The 19,411-nt window shown below is 34.4% G+C and overlaps 1 protein-coding gene across 1 annotated transcript in view; it reads left to right on the top strand.

Moving 5' to 3' along the window:
- Ipo11 (importin 11) overlaps positions 1–19,411 on the top strand; it is a 205,125-nt gene that overhangs the window by 24,184 nt on the left and 161,530 nt on the right. The window contains exons 4-5 of the mRNA XM_076857235.2: positions 5,987–6,059; positions 9,974–10,177. Coding sequence (XP_076713350.2) covers positions 5,987–6,059; positions 9,974–10,177 — 277 coding nt within the window. The remainder of the gene's footprint in view (positions 1–5,986; positions 6,060–9,973; positions 10,178–19,411) is intronic.

The following is a 19,411-nucleotide window of genomic DNA, read 5'->3' as shown; positions in this document are numbered from 1 at the left end:
ATCTCCTGCTTCAGTCTCCTGAACTGCTGGGATTATAGGCATGCACCACTGCACCTGTTTGTTTATTTTTAAAAAAATTTTATGGTGCTGGGGATCAAACCCAGGGCCTTATGCCTGCTAATCCCATGATTTACCATTGAGTTACATCCCCAGCCCTTAATTTAGTTTAAATTTAAGAAGTTAAGGGAGAACTCATGTAGTATTGAGTATTTAAATTCCAGGCTGTCTTTTTTGCTGTTTTTTTTTTTTTTTTTTTTAAGTTGTCGATAGACCTTTATTTATTTATTTATTTATATGCAGTGCTGAAAATTGAAACCAGTGCCTCACACATGCCAGGCAAGTGTGCTACCAGTGAGACACAGTCCCAGCCCCTCCAGGCTGTCTTTTGGTGTGTATTGAGATAAAAGCCAGAAAGGAGATGAATATACTTACAAAGGGGGCAAAGATGGCAGATTAGTAATTGAACCTATATAAAATTAAGGTACTTACAAATATGCTTGTTTGTTTTCTTGTCTTAGTTTCATCCTATATAAGTTCTTACTTTTGACCATTATTTTTACAGAATGAGAAGTAGCTTAAGCTTATATATTACTACTATATACCATGAGATTTAACTGAATCCTAGTTAATTATATACTCTATAATTTCTATATGAGATACAAACTAAATTCATCTAATGGGTACATAAAATTTAAGGTGAAAAGTAAATAATTATCTACACATTGCAAAAGACATGAGTTTTCTCCATGTTAATCATTGGTTTCCTGTTTCTTTACTATCCATGTACTTTTTGCATGGTCTCTATTTTTGGTAGCCGATCATTATATTCTCTTATTTTAATTAGAATTAAGAAAACTGATTAACCTGGTTCCTGGCATAGAAGAAAACTTGAATTTCATCTTGAAGCAAAACATTATAGGAGAAAACATCAGCTCAGGGGTTTGATGATAAGAGGGAGCTATTAAAGTTGGAAAATACAGCATGGATATAAGATGATTAAAATAGTCATTTCTAATGGGAAAACAGGTCTGCATTGGCCTCCTAAATGTTTACCTTAATCTTGCTTTCTCATTTCTTTACTAATCTTGAGCAAGTCACTCTTGTTATTTTAAAGAATTCTTATACTTTCATATAACATACTTAAAGGTACACAAATGAAGAGTGCAGTTAGAATGTTTGTAATGGAACACATCAATGGCTACCAGTTGGAACTAGCTAGAACACTACTAGCAATCAAAAACTATTGCACATATGCACATTTTATTGCTTTCATGGTCAGATGTATATTCAGCTTTTGCGGGTACTGTCATTTGGTTTTCCAAACTGGTTGTGCCAATTTGCAATCCGGTTAGTAGCACATGAGTATTGGTGCTCATTCTCATCAACATTTGATCTGAACTTTCATTTTTATCATTCTGGTAGGCTTGGGAATTTTAGTTTTCATTTTCCTGGTGAACCTTTTCTGTGTACTTATTGATTGTTTGGATGTTATCATCTTTTGTGAAGGGTCTGTGATATGCACATTTTAAAAATTTGGGTTATTTTTTTGATTTGTGGGACTCGATACACATCTTAGGTGTTACTGCTTTATCATATATACCTCTGTTTCCAGAGAGAATTTGTTAAGCAATATCTTTTTCCACTTTTATCACTTGCTTTTTCATTATTTTAATGGTGTCTTTGTTTTTTTTTTTTTGCTGGGGGTAATTTTGTTGTCTTTAACACCTTTCTTCTTAATTTTGAGTTTGAGTCAGTATAGCTACCTATCTTTTATAATTAGTTTGTGACCTATTTATGACATTTTGCTCAACCAACAATTAAGAAAATACTGGTTTAAAAAACACTTGGTTTACTTTACTCATTTTGCTCTATGATCTTTCTGGAATTCATTTCTGTACAAGATGCATGTTTGAAGTAGGGGCTGTACCATGTATTCTTTTACTATTGAATTACATTAGTGCTATTATTATTCATTAGGCACTTTGTGTGGTACTGGTTTGGATTCTCTAATTTGTCTAGTTGATGTTTTTGTCTCTTATTAAGACTTAATGTATTTTCTTTTACTTTTGGATTTAATTTGCTGTTCTTTTTCTAGCATCTTCAAGGTGGAATGTTAGATAATTGATTTTGTTTTTCTAAAGGTTGCGTGTCCTTTAGAAACATTTTCTTTTTTTTCTTACGTTGCATGTCCCTTATTAGGAAATCCAAAGTGTTATAAAACCTGAAACTTTTTGAATGCCAACATGACACCTTAATGTGGAAAATTTTATACGTGATCTCTGTAGTGGTGGGTCTCATTCAAAACCTGGGCACAATAAGAAAGAAATATTGTATAAAATTACCTTCACACTGTGTGTGTGAGGTATATATGGAACATAAATAACTATCATGTTAGACTTGGGTCCCATCTCCAAGATAACTTATATTATGTGTATACAAATATCTCAGTATCTCAAAATCGTAAATCTGAAAGAGTTCTTGTTTCAGGCATTTCAGATACGAGATGTTCAATCTGTATACACATTTTAGAGCTTTAAGATTCTTTTTGTAATTGTAACTTTTAGTTCAGCCTTGTGTGTGTGTGTGTGTGTGTGTGTGTGTGGGTGTGGGTGTGGGTGTGGGTGTGTGTTGGGGATTGAACCCAGGGCCTTTTGCATGCCAAGCACATGCAGTACCACTGAGCTACAGTCCCAGCCCTTGGTTAAAAATATTTTAAAAATAGCTTCTGTGGTTTATTTTAAGATGTATAGGTTAATTAGAAGTATGTTGCCTTGTGCCTTGTTTCCAAAAGACCTTTTAGTTCTTTTTTGGTTACTGTTTTCATTATTTAAAATGTGCTGTGTTGTTTTGTGATCGAGCATGTGGTATTTTGGTACATATGCACTTGAATGTGTGTGTGTGTTTGTGGATTTTACTATTTTATGTGTCTCAGCTTGAATTTGTGAATTGTGCTATTCAACTGGTCTGTGTTTCTTTGATTTTCAGCTTCTTTTTTCTTTTGGTTATTGAGATGTGTTAATATTTAAATATGATTATCCACTTGCGTATTCTTTTTCTTGTAATTTTGCTTTCTGTATATTTGAGGCGCTTAGGATCATATAAATTCAGGGTTGTCAGATTTCTATTGAATTGACCTTGTCATAATTATGAAATTTTTTTCTTTATCTCTAGTAATAAGTTTTGACTTAACGTCTAGTTTGTCTGACATTAATAGAGCCACACCAGCCATCTTGTGGTTAGTATTTGCATGTTATACCCTCTTTTGCCTTTTCCTTTCAATATTATTTTGTTGTTGTTTTGTTTAAAAGTGTGTCTTACAAGTAGCAAATATGTTGGATTTTGTTTAGTATCTGGTATAATAAATGTTTTAGTTTTAGTATTACATTTGTTTACATTTAATATAAATACTGATATAGTTTGGTTTAAGTCCACCCTTTGTTTCCTGTTTATCTCTGATCTTTGCTGTTTTTTTTCTTTCTTTCTTGTCTTTCTTTGGATTATTCAAGAAACTTATATTAGTCCCTCTCTTTAAAAGCTTGTTGAGCACACTTTCATTTCCCAAGAGATTTTCCTACAGATAACATGTATCCATGATTTATTAGAGACTGTTTTTATGTTAGTACTTTACTTTTTTTAGATAATGCAAGAATGTTAAAATAATACTTTAACCCCTTTTAAAACTTCGTCATCATTAATACTCTTGTTTAGTACTTTAATTCGCCATATATTTTAAACTCCATAAAATGTTATTTTATCAACAGTATTCATTTAAATTTACCTTTATAATATTTTAATTCTTTTTAGTGTTACTGTGCTTAGCTTCCATCTGGCTCCATTTGTTTTCTGCTTGAAGAACTGTCTAGTATTTTTTAAGGGCACATCTGCTTTTGATGGGCACGAAGAAGCAGAAGTGCTTTTTTTCTTATTATGCTTTAATCTTGCTATTTCCCACTAACCTTCTAGTTATTAAATTTATTGCAGTTATTATGCTTATTGGTTCTAGGATTTCTCTTTAATATTTAGAAAAAAGTAGATTCTAGTTGTCTAGTGAAATTCTCCATATTTGGCCTACTTTCTTGAACTTATTCATAATTAGAATGTGATTTTGTTAATTATAATGTTTGTGCTCCTGTTTCTATTTGTGTTTTGGATTTTAAGCATTTTTTTTCTATATGTTGGTTTGCCTGGTAAGTTTTAGTTGAATGCTGAATGTAGCATAGTTAAAATTGGAAAGTTTTTGAATTCTCTTATCTGTTTCCAGAGAGAATTTGTTAAGCAAATACCTTAACCTTTGTATAGTTAATGATGATCTTTTTCTGGTTTACTTTTAATCCCAGGTTACATCCTTTCTGGGATTTCAGCAGCAAGCCTTGCATGTTTACCCAGATGCTGCCATCATGGTGGGCCATGAGCTTCAGTTTTTGTTGCTTTACACTTCAAGGCCTGCTAAAATCTCTCTTTAGCTCTTCAGTGTCTAGCTGCTGCTTTCAGCTTCATTTTTTGTGGGTACATAAGGAGCAAATGCAGTGGCCCATCTCAGTTCATTCCTTTCTCTCTGAGATCTAAGTCTCCTGAATCTTAGCTTCCTAGATTGTTTTTAGTAGTTACATTAGTTTTCTCAAGCTCCCCTAATAAATTCCCACAAACTGGGTGGTTTAAGACAACAGAAATTATTATCTCACAGTTCAGGTGGCTAAAAGTCTAAAATCAAAGTTTTTGCTCTCTTTGAAGAAAGTAGGGAAGAATTTTTTTGGTTTCTTTCTAGCTACAGCGGGGGCAAACAATCCTACTTGTTTCTGCGTTTATAGCTGCATCACTAATCCTGTCCTCAGATGTCACATGGCCTTATTTCTCGGATCTCATGTTTCTCATTGTTCATATTTTCCCTTTATGAGGACACCAGAACCAGGCTTGTGGTGCAATTCTGTAGTGCTAGCTACTCTGAAAGCAGAGGTAAAAGGATCTAAAGTTCAAGGCCTGCTTGGACAACATGGGGAGACCCTGTCTAAAAATAAAAATTTAAAAAGTGCTGGGAATGTAGCTCAGTGGTAAGAGTGTTTTCTTAGCATGTTTAAAGGCCCTGAGTTCAGTCCCCAGTACCCACCTAAATCCAGTATGACCTCATCTGAATGTTATTACATATGTGGAGACTCTACAGTATTTCCAGATAAAGTCACAGTCCCAGGTACCTGGGGTTTGGACTTGAACATTTCATTTTTGTGGAGACACAATTTAGCTCACAATAGAAACCTTATACCTTTTTTTGTTTATTTGAATATGTTTATAGTTGACCTTGTTGAGATGATTTGTCTCATGCCAGCTACTCTGTCGTTGATAGAATAAAAAAGAAAAACCTTAAAATGAAGTCTTTAAAATTAATTTCAAAATTAACAATGTGTTCATTCAGTTCAAATCTCACCATGTGTAAGATCTTTTACAATGACTTTTCTCCTCGTATATCCTATAATTTTCTAGTTTTCCTGGAAACAGTATGGAGGCAATTGTTAGTATTATGTTTATCCTTTCTATAGATGTAAAATGAAAGTTTTTAAACTAGTTAATTTCTAATATCCCAAATATTCTGATTCTGTCTCTTTCCCCATAGAATAACTTCAACTCAGATTTATAAAAGCCAGTGGAAGCCTAATATTTACTAGTATAGATTTATTTATCCAACTTTTTTTTAAATTTTTTTGGTAGCCAACACTAGTAAAAGTGAGCATCAAAATATTGTGTTAATCACCCTGGATTTGCCTTATTTTTTAATGCTTACTGTGTTGTGCTTCCTGTTAATTCATTTATGAGGGAATTTTGTTTCTCATTTAATGTGCCAATATTTAACTAACGGAAATAATTTTATTTATTTACCAAAAGAATCAGAATAACATGTTTAAAAGGCTTTGTATTGTAAAAATTCATAGTAGTGCTTATCTGTATTTATTATTAGGTGTCATTCTCTTGCATAATGTTTTTATCTTTTTAATAGTGCTCTCTCAGAAGAGGAAAAATCTACTTTGCGTGCAGGACTCATCACCAACTTCAATGAACCAATAAACCAGGTTAGTGAGACAAATGAATTCTAAATATTGTTTCCCTTTTATATTTGCTTATTTTCCATGCTAATATTTTTATCTCTCACTAAAAATAAAATTGTATGTAATTATTTTCCTTTGTGGTTGTTTATATACAACTCATTTGCTAAATTTTAAATTTTGAAATCCAGTGATAGCTGTTAAGAATTTTGATTAGATTTGGCTATTAATGATTTAAAACTTGGAAGTCATTAAAATGTATACTTGATAATTTTCAACTTTCAGGTTTTGAGCTAGTAATTTCAATTAAGTTTTCTTCTAAGAATAAATTTTTGCTTAAAGGTATAACAGTTTTTAAAATTTTTCAAGGTTTTATATATATATATATATATATATATATATATATATATATATATATTCATACATATATACATGCACACACTTGATTTCCTACATATCCGTCTATCTATATAGATTTTTTTCCCCCTGAATTCTGGGAATTGGGGATGGAACCCAGGGGTATTCTACTATTGAGCTAAACCCTGAGCCTACACCTTTTTTTTTTTTTTTTTTTGGATACTGAGGATTAAACCCAGGGGTTCTTAACCACTGAGCCACATACCCAACCCTTTTTTATATTTTATTTAGAGACAGGGTCTCACTGAGTTGCTTAGGGCCTCTCTAAGTTGCTGAGGCAGGTCTTTTTTTTTTTATCGGTTAATACATAAGTGAATAACATTCATTTATGATCATCATCAAGCATTATGTATATGCAACATAATTATGATATGGTATACTTTTATATGCCTAGCAGTATAGTAAATTTACACAAACACAAATAATGACGATGACATTGGCCATAGGGAATTTTTCAGTTCCATTTTAATCTTATAAGGCCAATGTCATGTATCTGGTACATCCCTGATTGAAATGTCATTATGTAGCACATGACTATAATTTGTTATATAGCAGAAAATATGAATATCAAAAAGTGTTCTTTGCTTTTTTATTTGCTGTAATTAGTTATATATGACAGCAGAATGTACTTCAATTTGTTGTACACAAATGGAGCACAGTTTTTCATTTCTCTGATTGTACACGAAGTAGAATCACACTATTAGTGCAATCATACATGTACCTAGGGTAATGGTGTCCCATCTCATTCCACCATCTTTCCTACCCCTATACCTTCTCCATTTCCCTCTCTCCCCTTTCTCAGTCTAAAGTTTCTCCATTCATCTCATGCCCCTCTCCTGTTATGGATCAGCATCCACTTATCAGAGAAAATATTCGGCCTTTGGTTTTTTGAGATTGACTTACTTCACTTATTATGATAGTCTCTAACTTCATCCATTTGCCTACAAATGCCATAATTTTATTCTCTTTTAATGCTGAGTAATATTCCATTGTGTATATATACCACAGTTTCTTTATCCATTCATCTTCTGAAGGACATCTAGGTTGGTTCCACAATTTAGCTATTGTGAATTGAGCTGCTATAAACATTGATGTGGCTTTGTCTCTGTAGTATGCTGTTTTTAAGTCCTTTGCGTATATGCTGAGGACCATAATAACTGGGTCAAATGGTGGTTCCATTCCCAGTTTTCCAAGGAATCTCCTTTTTGCTTTCTGGAGTGGTTGCACCAGTTTGTAGTCCCACCAACAATGTATGAGTGCCTTTTCCCTGACATCCTCGCCAACACTTATTGTTGCTTGTATTCTTGATACTACTATTCTCACTGGAGTGAGATGAAATCTTAGAGTAGTTTTCATTTGCATTTCTCTAATTACTAGAGATGTTGAACTTTTTTTTATGTATTTGTTGATTGATTGTATATCTTCTTCTGAGAAGTGTCTGTTCAGTTCCTTAGCTCATTTATTGATTGGGTTATTTTTTTGTCAAGTTTTTTGAGTTCTTTATATATCCTCAGGATTAGTACTGTATCTGTGTGTGTGTGTGTGTGTGTGGTAAAAATTTGTTCCCATCTGTAGACTCTCTTTACCTCAGTGATTGTTTCTTTTGCTGAGAAGAAGCTTTTTAGTTTGAATCCATCCCATTTATTTGTTCTTCCTTTTTAAAAAAAAATATTTTGTAGTTGTAGATGGCCAGCATACCTTTATTTTATTTGTTTATTTTTATGTGATTCTGAGGATCCAACCCAGTGTCTCACACATGCATGCTAGGTCAGTGCTCTGACACTGAGCTATAGCCCTAGTCCTCATTTATTATTCTTGCTTTTATTTCTTGCGCTTTAGGAGTCTTGTTGAGGAAGTCAGGGCCTGATCGGACATGATGAAGATTTGGGCCTGCTTTTTCTTTTGTTAGGTACAGGGTCTCTTGTTTGTTTGAGTTGAGTTTTGTGTATGGTGAGGGATAGGGGTTTAATTTCATTTTGCTGCATATGGATTTCCAGTTTTCCGAGCACCACTTGTGAAGAGGCTGAGGCAGATCTTGAACTCATGATGCTTCTGCCTCAGCTTCCCAAGCCTCTGGGATTACAGGCATGTGCCACCTTGCCCAGCCCCCAGCCCTTTTTATTTTTTATTTTGAGACAGGGTCTTGCCAAGTTTCCAAGGCTGACTCTTGAATTGTGATCCTCTTGCCTCAGCCTCACGAATAGCTGGGATTACAGGCATGTACCATCATTTCTGTCTCATTCTTCTAATTTGAATATTAAAATCATACTGTATTTGGCAATATTTCTGATTTTTTAAAATATTTTATTTTTTAGTTATAGTTGGACACAATACCTTTATTTATATGTATTTTTATGTGGTGCCGAGGATTGGACCTAGGGCCTCACACATGCTAGGCGAGCACTGTAGCTCTGAGCCACAATCCCAGCCCCTGATTTAGTTTTTTTTATTTTTATTTTTTTAAATTGTTGATAGACCTTTATTTTTATTTATTATTTTTATGTGGTGCTGAGGATTGAATCCAGTGCCTCATACATGCTAGGCACGTACTCTATCACTGTACTACAACCCTAACCCTCTGGTTTAGTTTTATATTCACCTTTATAAGTGATCTCAACTCTCAGTTTTGCAATTCCTTGAAAAGAAGCTGAGAGAGAATGGAGAATGGAGTTGTTCTCACTAGGGCAGGAATTGATTGGTTTGGGGTTTGGGTGATTAAGAAATAAATCATTCCCTATGTATTCTACCAATCAGTATTTAGGAAGCACTGATCTATACAGATATTGTTATTTAAATACTCGATATTTTATGTTATTTCCATTCTTAGGTTAGTGGTTCTTAAAATTCGTTTTTATAGAACCTTTATTCTGCTAAAATTGAAGACCTTAAAGTATTATGTCTATTGATATTTACAGGATTACAAACTAAAACTGAGAAATTTAAAAATGTTTCTTAGTTAACCTAAAAATTTTAAAACTGTACTTGTTGACGCAAGTAGCATTTTGTGAAATGAGCTATTGTAGCTGTTTACAAAATAATTTAGGTTGAAGAATGACATTGTTAAGAATTTTTGCATATGTCTTTAGTGTCTGGCTATTTAAAAAGAAGACTTCCAGAATTTTATATCTTCTTCTTCATTCTTCACATGTTGTGCTATGTTATTTGGTAAACATATGAAGAAAACCTAGCTTTTCACTGATACATAATTTAGGAAAGGGAAATTAACATTCCTGAAAGGGCTCTAGTGTACCCTATTTTGAGAATCACTGTCTTAGTTTTTTAGTGAAATTTTAGTCATTTTTGTCAAATGTATGATAAATCAAAAAGGTAATTTTGGGAGCTGGAGATATAGCTCAGTTGGTAGAGTTCCTGCCTTGCATGCACAAGGCCTTGGGTTCAATCCTCAGCACCACAAAAAATCAAATAAGTAAATAAACAAAAAGGTAGTTTTTAAACTATGCATACATTCTTATTCATTGCCTGGGTTTTATGTTTATTTCTTGATGATTACTTTTCCCTTTTAGATTGCAACTCAGATTGCAGTGCTGATTGCAAAAGTTGCCAGATTGGATTGTCCTCGACAATGGCCTGAACTGATTCCCACTCTTATAGAGTCTGTTAAAGTCCAAGATGATCTTCGACAGCACAGAGCATTGCTTACTTTCTATCATGTTACTAAGACACTGGCATCTAAACGACTGGCTGCTGATAGAAAACTGTTTTATGATGTAAGTTTTTTAACATAGTTAAGTTTGATTATGAAAATAATGCTACTTGCATACAAATGAATACAGTTTTACTTCTCTTAATATTTTATTGAAAGGTTATGGATTCTTCCTAATTATAAAATACAGTGATGTGGATGGAAAGATCACTTGGTTGCCAATGAGTATTCGTTGGAAGGTAATGGTCCCAAAGCTAAGAGATTGATTAGAGGCTATTATAAATCTCTTAAAATGATGCAGTGATAAAGAGAACAATTTGGTAGGCATAGAGTTGAAATTTTGGAAGTAAAATTGATATGTCTGAGTAATTGATGGATGTAGAGCAGTTGTACTACTGAGGAAGTGGTAGACCTTTGTTAGGTATTCTGTCATCAGTTGTTGGAGAAATTTTCCTTTCTTTATATACTTCCTTTGGGGCTTTTTTATTTGACCTTTTAAAATAAATAAATTATCATGCTGAGGATTAAATTCAGTGTCTTGTCTCTACCACTGAGCTATATCTCTGGTTCTTGACTATATTTGAACTGTCAAAATAGTGATTTTCCTGTTTCTCATCCCAACATTTTGGACTGTGCCATGTAATGTTAGTGAATCTCAAAAGTATTTGTTATTGTGTTCTCGCTTACCTTTGGTAATTGTAAAGAAATTAAAGGTATATGATTTGAAATCTTATTGTATAATCACATGATAGGGCTTAAGAAACTATTTCAGGTATGTTCTCAACCATAATGCTGTGTTAGTCAGGTTTTCATCACTGTGACTAAAATACCTGACAAGGAGAACTTAGAGGAGGAAAAGTTAATTTTGATCTCATAGTTTCAGAGGTTGAGTTCATTGAGGGTCAGCCAACATTATTGCTCTGGGTCTGAGGTGAGGTGATGCAACATGCCAAAAGGACACGGTGGGACAAAGCTACTTACCTGATGGTATCTAGGAATCAGAGTAGGAGGAGTCAGTGACAAAATATATAATCCCCAAGGCCTCTAGTGACCTACCACCTGCTCATAGCTACCACCCAGTAATCCATTCAAATTAATAATCCATCAAATGGATAAATCCACTGACCGGGTCATAGCTTTCATTATCTAATCATTTCACCCCCTTGCATTTAACAGGTATTTTTGAGGGATGCTGCATTTTCAAACCATAACACGTGCTCTCCAGAAAATATACAATTTACCATATTTATTGCTTATTCTTTCCCCCAAGGAGCAACATGCTTTTCTCTGGAGGGTTCCAGGGTTTCTCTTGCTTATAAATTTTTAAAGTGGTCATAAGTAGACTTTCCCAGGCCTCTTTTCTTCTGATTTATACTTTAGTGTGTACTTCACCTTTCATGATTAGAGTTGTTTCATCCTTCTTTTTGTGTGTGGTACTAGAGATTTGTGATACTGGTGCTTTATCGCTGATCCCTAGCCCTTTTTATTTTTCTTTGAGACAGGATCTCACTAAGTTGCCCAGGCTGGCCTCCAGCTTTTGTTCCTCCTGCCTCAACCTCCTGAGTAATTGGGACTACTAGTGTGCACCCAAATGGCCAGCAGATGCTTCATTCTTTTCTTTCTTCCTTTTTAAAAATTTATTATCATCATCATTATCATTTTTATTATTTGGTACCAGAGATTGAACCCAGGGGCATTAAACCCTGAGCCAGCCACATCCCCAGTCCTTTTTATTTTGAGACAGGATCTCGCTAAATAGCTTAGGGCCATGCTAATTGCTGAGGTTGGCTTTGAACTTGTGATTCTACTGCCTCAGCCTTCCAAGTTGCTGGGATTGCAGGCATGTGCCACCACACCCAGCTTGCTTCATTCTTAGAGAAAGAAGTAGCCTCCTCTTAAGTGAAAATGAGTCATTGAGAAGTGTATAGAGGGGGCTGGGGTTGTGGCTCAGCGGTAGAATGCTCGCCTAGCAAGTGTGAAGCACTTAGTTCCTCAGCACCACATAAAAATAAATTAAATAAAGGTATTGTGTTCAACTACAACTAAAAAAATTAAAAAACAAAAAAAGTGTACAGAATGTGGAGGAAAAGTAATCTAATGGAGCAATCCAAGTGAAGAGAGTTCTAGAAGAGAATACTTGTCCTATTTTTTTTTTTCTTTTCAATAATGCATTTATTGTCCCATAAATAGTGGCCAACTTTTTGTCTCTGAGAACTCTGTTTTGATATAGGGAAGGGGAGGGAATGAGAGCATGTATAATATTGAAATGTCTTCTATGTTAAAAATATTGATTTTTTTTTTTAAATCTGTCTGAGGTTTCTGAGCTAGACCTTTGGACTCCTCCCTTTGAGGTTATAACTTAGGCAACTGCATTTTAAAAAAAAATTTTATTTTTTAGTTATAGGTGGACACGATATCTTTATTTTATTTTTATGTGGTGCTGAGGATGAAACCTAGTGCCTCATGCATGCTAGGCAAGCTCTCTACCTCTGAGCCACAACCCCAGCCCCTTAGGCAACTGCATTTTTAAAAAAATTAAAAAATTTTTTAGTTGTAGTTGGGCACAATGTCTTTATTTCACTTATTTATTTTTATATGATGCTGAGGATTGAACCCAGGGCCTCACACGTGCTAGGCGAGCGCTCTACCGCTGAGCCATAACCTGAGCCCGCATTTTTTTTAGATACACATTTTTTAAATATTTGTTTTTTAGTTATAGTTGAACACACTACCTTTTATTTATTTGTTTGTTTGTTTGTTTATATGTGGTGCTGAGGATTGAACCCAGGGTCTCGCATGTGCTAGGCAAGTGCTCTACCGCTGAGCCAGGGATTGAACCCAGGGGCATTAAACCCTGAGCCAAGACAACTGCATTTTTTTTTTTTTTTAAAGAGAGAGAGAGATGAGAGAGAGAGTTTTTTAAAATATTTATTTTTTAGTTTTCGGCGGACACAACATCTTTGTTTGTATGTGGTGCTAAGGATTGAACCTGGGCCGCACGCATACCAGGCAAGTTCCATAACACTTGAGCCACATCCCCAGCCCGACAACTGCATTTTTAATGAACTCCCCAGCTGATTGTTATCTACATCAAATTTTAAGATGGTCATACCCTCTTTGTTTTTAACTCAGTGGCTTTACATAGCTGGTCTTAAGTTTATCTGAGAAAAAGAGAAATTGTTTTTGATATATGTAAGGTTACTTCCAATTTCTTGTCACTTTTGCTTGAATTCTAACCAGCACTAAAGAAATGGATAGTAAATCTACCCTAGTCTTTGGATTTCTTTTTGATTTTTCTTTATTTCTACTTGAAACTCTTCTGCCTCTAGGACTTGCTTTTATGATGGAAAGATTCTCAAAGTCAACTGTCTAGAGGATTCTGGGTTATAGTTACTCTTTTATTATCAGTGGAATGCTGAAATATTTTGGCTTTTTCAAGGTCTACTCTTCTTATGTGTTTCTTTGGTTTTCGGGTATAATTTATATTTAGCTCACGTGGTCTCTAAATTGTGGTCTACTCAGGCCCTATTCTGGGTAGTTTGTGTGAGATAGCTTCTTCATTGGTTTTCATGTTGTGCTCCTTTCTGTGTAGAATAAAATACAGGTTTGCTTAGCATCTTGAACTTAACTTCCGGTGAAGTATTTATCACATTGGGCTGAATTATAATTGTTGATTTACTTTCCTCAGATCAGTATACTGGAGCTTTTAATGCTATAGTACTAATACCAATCTTGAAAAGTATGTATGATGGTTGATGCTCAATAACTGTTAAATGCATAAACATTGGGGATATAGCTGTGTGACAAAGAGTGCTTGCCTGTTATGTGTAGAGCCTTGGGTTTCATCTGCCATGCTGCAAACAAAGAAGCACAAATAGAAGGCATGTTCTTAGATACCTGTTAGATTTTAGAGTAGTGTAGGGCAAAACTTCAGCAAAGCAGCAAGAATATTTTGAGTTTATAATTGAGAGACAAAAATACCTGGAAAGTGTCAAATTAGCATCTGACAATTTGAAATGGAGTAGCTGAACCTGGAAACATGGTCTGCAGTAGGCACTAAGAAGGGGATCCTGTTTAATGGAGTTGAGGTACAAGATGAGTAGTTTAAGGAAAGTAGTGTATATAAGAAAACAGTATTTTGAAGATAAATTTTGTGAATTAAAGCTGCTCCTATTATTTTGGTAATATGAGGTATAGATAATCTTTCTTTAAATAGTATGTTTACTGTAAAGCCAAGGTGGACTTCAAGTACCAAATTAGTTTCCCACATAAAGTGTACGCTCAAAGTTTTGAGCTAGTTGCTATAGCAAAGTAGTTCAGGGTATACTTAAAACCTTCTGCTCAGTTCATCCCAACAATTTTATTTATTTATTTATTTTGGTATTAGGGATTGAAGCCAAGGGTACTTAACCACTGAGCCACATCTCCAGGCATTTTTTGTTTTTTATTTAGAGAAGGACCTCGCTAAGTGTTTAGGGCCCTGCTAAGTTGCTGAGGCTGGCTTTGTACTTTGCTGTCCTCCTGCCTTAGCCTCCCAAGCTGCTGGGGTTACAAGCATGTACCACTGCTTCTGGCTGAACCTACAATTATAACCTTTCCCCCCCCCCTGTATTAAAATCGATTTTTTTTTCAGGTGTGACACATTGCAGAATCAACAGTTGAACAAGTTGTTTTGCAGTGGCAAAATTGAGCTTGATTTCACACAAAAAGAAATTAATTTCCTATAAAACAGAATACCTTTTCATACAAACCAGAATATTAAAAAAATCACATCAATTTCAGTTAAAATCAAAAATCTAAAGCCTCTGAAAGCAATACAATTTAAGGTACCAATAGTAACTCTAATGTAAGTATGATGTGTAAACCACAGAGGTATATATTGAAAAATAAATAATTGGAACCTCAAAAAGATAAAAATATCTTTTGAAAAATTATACATACCACTTCTTTTTAGAAAAATGACATAACAATTATGCAAAAGACTTGTTTTCCAGTGGTGAATGTTTCTTTGTATTGAGCAACTTTGGGAATTTTAGCAAGAGTCTTTGTGATTGTTTTAAATTTCCTTTCAGTTCTAAGATTGTTTGATTCTATGAATTTATAATCTTATTTATCTAGGTTAATTGTATTAGCATAATTAATGTTTTGAGGCAGGTGGTCATGGTAGTATGTGCCTGTTGTTAACAGCTCCTTGAGAGGTTGAGGCAATCAGGATTGCTTGAGTCCAGGTGTTTAAGAAGAGAAAATTTTACTTATAATTTAAATATGGATTTTTACATTTGATTTTTTTATTTCTTTTTGTGATGATGGGGATTGAACCCAGAGCATTGAGCATGCAAGGCAACTTTTCTACCATTAAGTGATAGAATGTTTTTTTGAATGTTTTTTGAATGTTTCTTGAATTTTTTTTTTTAACTTTAGCTTTTAGAACAGTTTTAGGTTCTTAGTAATATTGAGTAGAAGGTACACAGATTTCCTAAAGGTATATGTCTGCTGCCCCCACATGTGGTGCATAGCATCCCCTATTTACAGCATCCTCCACCAAAGTACTATATTATTTATGATTAATTAACCTGCATTAGTTATAGTTAATGAACCATACATGTTTATTACCCAAGGTCCTTAATCCTCTTGGAACCACAGATCATTTTATTGTTTACATAGTTTTGCCTTTGCCAGAGTATCATTTGATTAGAATCATACAGTCCAGAACATTTTTAGTTTGGCTTTTCTCACTTTCTGATGTACATTTAAGTTTCTTCTATGTCTTTTTTTTTTTTTTTTTTTTTTTTAAAGACTAAGAATTTTTTAAAAATTTTTTCTTATTTATTTTTTTTATGTGGTGCTGAGGATCAAACCCAGGGTCCCACACTTTTGAGGCGAGCACTCTACTGCTGAGCCACAACCCTAGCCCCTCCTCTATACCTTTTCATGACTTGATAGCTTTTTTTTTTGGTACTAAATTAAATTCAGGTTCTTTCATGTGATGGGCAAGCACTAAGCTACATCTTTCTATTGGATTTTATTAATTAATTAATTTGTTTATGTGTGGTAGTCGGGGGCTCAACCCAGAGTGCTTTACCACCAAGCTCCATCCTCAACCATTTTTATTTTATTTTGAGACAGGGTCTCACTGAATTACCAGGGTTGACCTTAAACTAGTGATCTTCCTGCCTCAGCTTCCTGAGTTGCTAGGATTACAGGAGTGCACCACTGTGGCTGACTGATGGATCATTTCCTTTTAGTTCTGAAGAATATTCCATTTTCTGGATGTACCACAGTTTATCTGTGCATTTGCAGAATGACATTATAGTTTCTTGCATGTTTTGACATTATGAATATGGTTGCTTTAAGTATCCATGTATAGGTTTTTGTGTGGATTTATGATTTCTATTTCTTTGGGTAAATACGTAGTAGTGTGATTGCTGGATCTAATGATAAGAGAATGTTTAGTTTTTTGTTTAGTTTCCTTAAGACCATTAGACTGTCTTCTGAGCAGCTGTAATGTTTTGAATTTCCACTAGCAGTGAATAAGAGTTCTTCCTTGCCAGTATTTGATATTGTCAGTGTTTTGGATTTGGCCATTTTAGCAGGTATATGATGATATCTCATTGTTATTTTAATTTGTTTTGACATGCTGTGTGGAGTATTTTTTTTATGCTGTGTGTTTTCTTTGTTGAGGTGTCAAGGTCTTTGGCCCTTGTTTTCAAATTAGGTTGTGTGTTTTTAATATTTTTTTTTTTTAGTTGTCCATGGACAATTAATTAATTAATTAATTAATTAATTTGTGGTGCTGAGAATTGAACCCAGTGTCTCACACATGCGAGGCAAGTGCTCTGTACCACAGAGCTACAACCCCAGCCCCTTGTTTTGTGTTTTTATTGTTGGGTTTTAAGAGTTCTTTGTATAGTTTTACTAACAGTTCTTTATCTAATTTGTCTTTTGCAAGTATTTTTTTTCCTTTTTATTCTATTAACAGTGTTTTTTTCCTTTTTTAAAAAATTTAACCTTTATTTTGTTTATTTGTTTTTATGTGGTGCTGAGAATCAAATCCAGGGCCTCACTCATGCTAGGCAGCACTTTATCACTGAGGTATATTACCCCAGCCCGTATTAACAGTTTTGCAGAGGAGAAATTTTTAATTTTAATGAAGTCTAGCTTATTAATTTTTTATTTCATGGATTGTACCTTTGGTGTTACATCTGAAAAGTCATTGCCAAATCCAAGGTCATCTAGATTTTTTCTTTGTTTTAGGACTTTTTATAGTTTATCTTCACAGGATGTTTACTTTTGTGAGGGGTGGGTACTGGGGATTGAACCCAGGGACATTCTATCTCTGAGATCTATCACTAGCTCTTTAGCTCTTAATTCTTTCTTTGTACTGGGAATTGAACTCAGGGGCACTAGACCACTGAGCCACACCTCCAGTCCTATTTTGTATTTTATTTATTAGAGATGGCTTCTCACTGAGTTGCTTAGCACCTTTGAGACAGGATTTCGCTAAATTGCTTAGGGTATCACTAAAGCCTAGGTTGTGGATGAGAGAGAGAGAGAGAGAGAGAGAGAGAGAGAGAGAGGGACAGAGAGAGACTGTCTGTGTGTGTTTATACTGTATTTAAATAAAGGAAAGAACAATCCTTTGGTAGGAATTTATTTAAGGAAAGAGAGGCTTTAGATTACTGATTTGATCTTTTCAAAAGGAGTTGTGACTAGGGTTGTAGCCTACACCAGTAGGACAGTGCTTGTCTAGCAGGTATAAGATCCTAGGTTCATTTTCCAGCACCAAGGTGGTGGTGGGGAAAAGGAGCTATGCACTGAACAGAAGAGATTTTGAGCATAGCATGGTGAGTATTCTTTTGGTATGGTTCACAAGGTACCATTTTTGGGTTCTAGGAAGAGGGTTCTGGAGTAAGAATAAAAATACATAAACCTTACCACCAAAAATCTCTGTAAGTTGCTTTTGAAAACAGTGCTTATTTATGCTTCATTCTTTCATTTATCCATCGTTTTTATTTCTACTCTGTGCCAGTCACTTTATTGGATTCCTGAGATAACAGCTATGAACAAAGTTAGGGTTCTAAATGGGGAAGATAGGGTGATTTGATATTTTGGGTACTTGAGAACAGTTGTTGGTCAGAGACAGTCTTGGCGGTACTGCTAAGACTACAGGATTTTAGGAACCTGAAAGAGGGGCTATAGTGACCCTCCTGAACTTAAGCTGCACACTTTACTTTTAAAAAAGAAAAACAGTAATAGAAGTTAGGGTCTTTGGGAATGTCTTTCATTAACAGGAAGTAAATATCAACTGAGAAACATTGGCAGTTTGCCTAGAAGTTCCTCTGAGATGTTTTTTGTACCTAACAAAGCTTCTGCTTGACACTTTGTGGTCATTTGACATACAAAAGGTTTGTCAGGATTAAGTGGAGGCAAATTTATATTTAAGCCTTATATTGAAGAAAAACTGATTATTACTAAAATAACTATCTTTTTGGCTATTATTAAACTGGCGTTTTTAAATTTTTAGAAATATTTATAAGAAAAGTAAAGAAAAAGAGGAACTGCCATATAACTATCACCTAGATTTAATTGTCAACAATCTACTTTTACTTTATCACTTGTTCTGAGATGTTTCAAAGTAATTAAAAACATTTTGTGATATTATATTGCTTAACTCTTCTGTATTACTCTTTGATGAGATAGACTTTTTTTGCTTTGCACTTATTAACTAAATTTTAATCATGTTACTATTTTGCTCTTTTAAGTATACATGTTGTTGAAGAGGGAGAGAGCATAGAGTTTAGAAGTCACCAGGGTGACAAAGGAGAGCAGTCACTGCTTGATTTCATGGAACTTGAATGTATACAATCAAGTGGTATTTAAAATTTTGCTGGAAATTGAGATATTAGACAGAAGATACCTCTTTTAAAAGATCCAAAGCAGCAAGAATTAGTAAGCAGTGTGGGCTGGACTGTTGCTGAGGAACTCTATTCATGTAGTGATGATTACTGGATAGTGAAGTAGAACTTGTTACTAAATTGAAAAAAGTGTAGAAGCTCAGTGTGGACCAGTGCTTTCAGGAAGATGGAATTATGAAGGAACAGCATTAGTTACAGTTGGAGAAGCTAGGTAAATTAAAATTTGGTCAAGGACTAGGATGCTTAGTTTAACTTTAGCTCAGCAAAGAACACCAGTGTATTCAGTAATAGGGCCTTGATTTAAGCAACGTTCTTTATTCATTAGACAAGCAGCTGATCATTAAACCTTTTCAACTAAATGCTAAAATTTTACAGTGGAAAGC

Source organism: Callospermophilus lateralis, chromosome 5 (genome assembly GCF_048772815.1).
Source record: "Callospermophilus lateralis isolate mCalLat2 chromosome 5, mCalLat2.hap1, whole genome shotgun sequence".
Taxonomy (NCBI): Eukaryota; Metazoa; Chordata; class Mammalia; order Rodentia; family Sciuridae; genus Callospermophilus; species Callospermophilus lateralis.
This window is presented reverse-complemented; position numbering and strand designations above follow the sequence as displayed.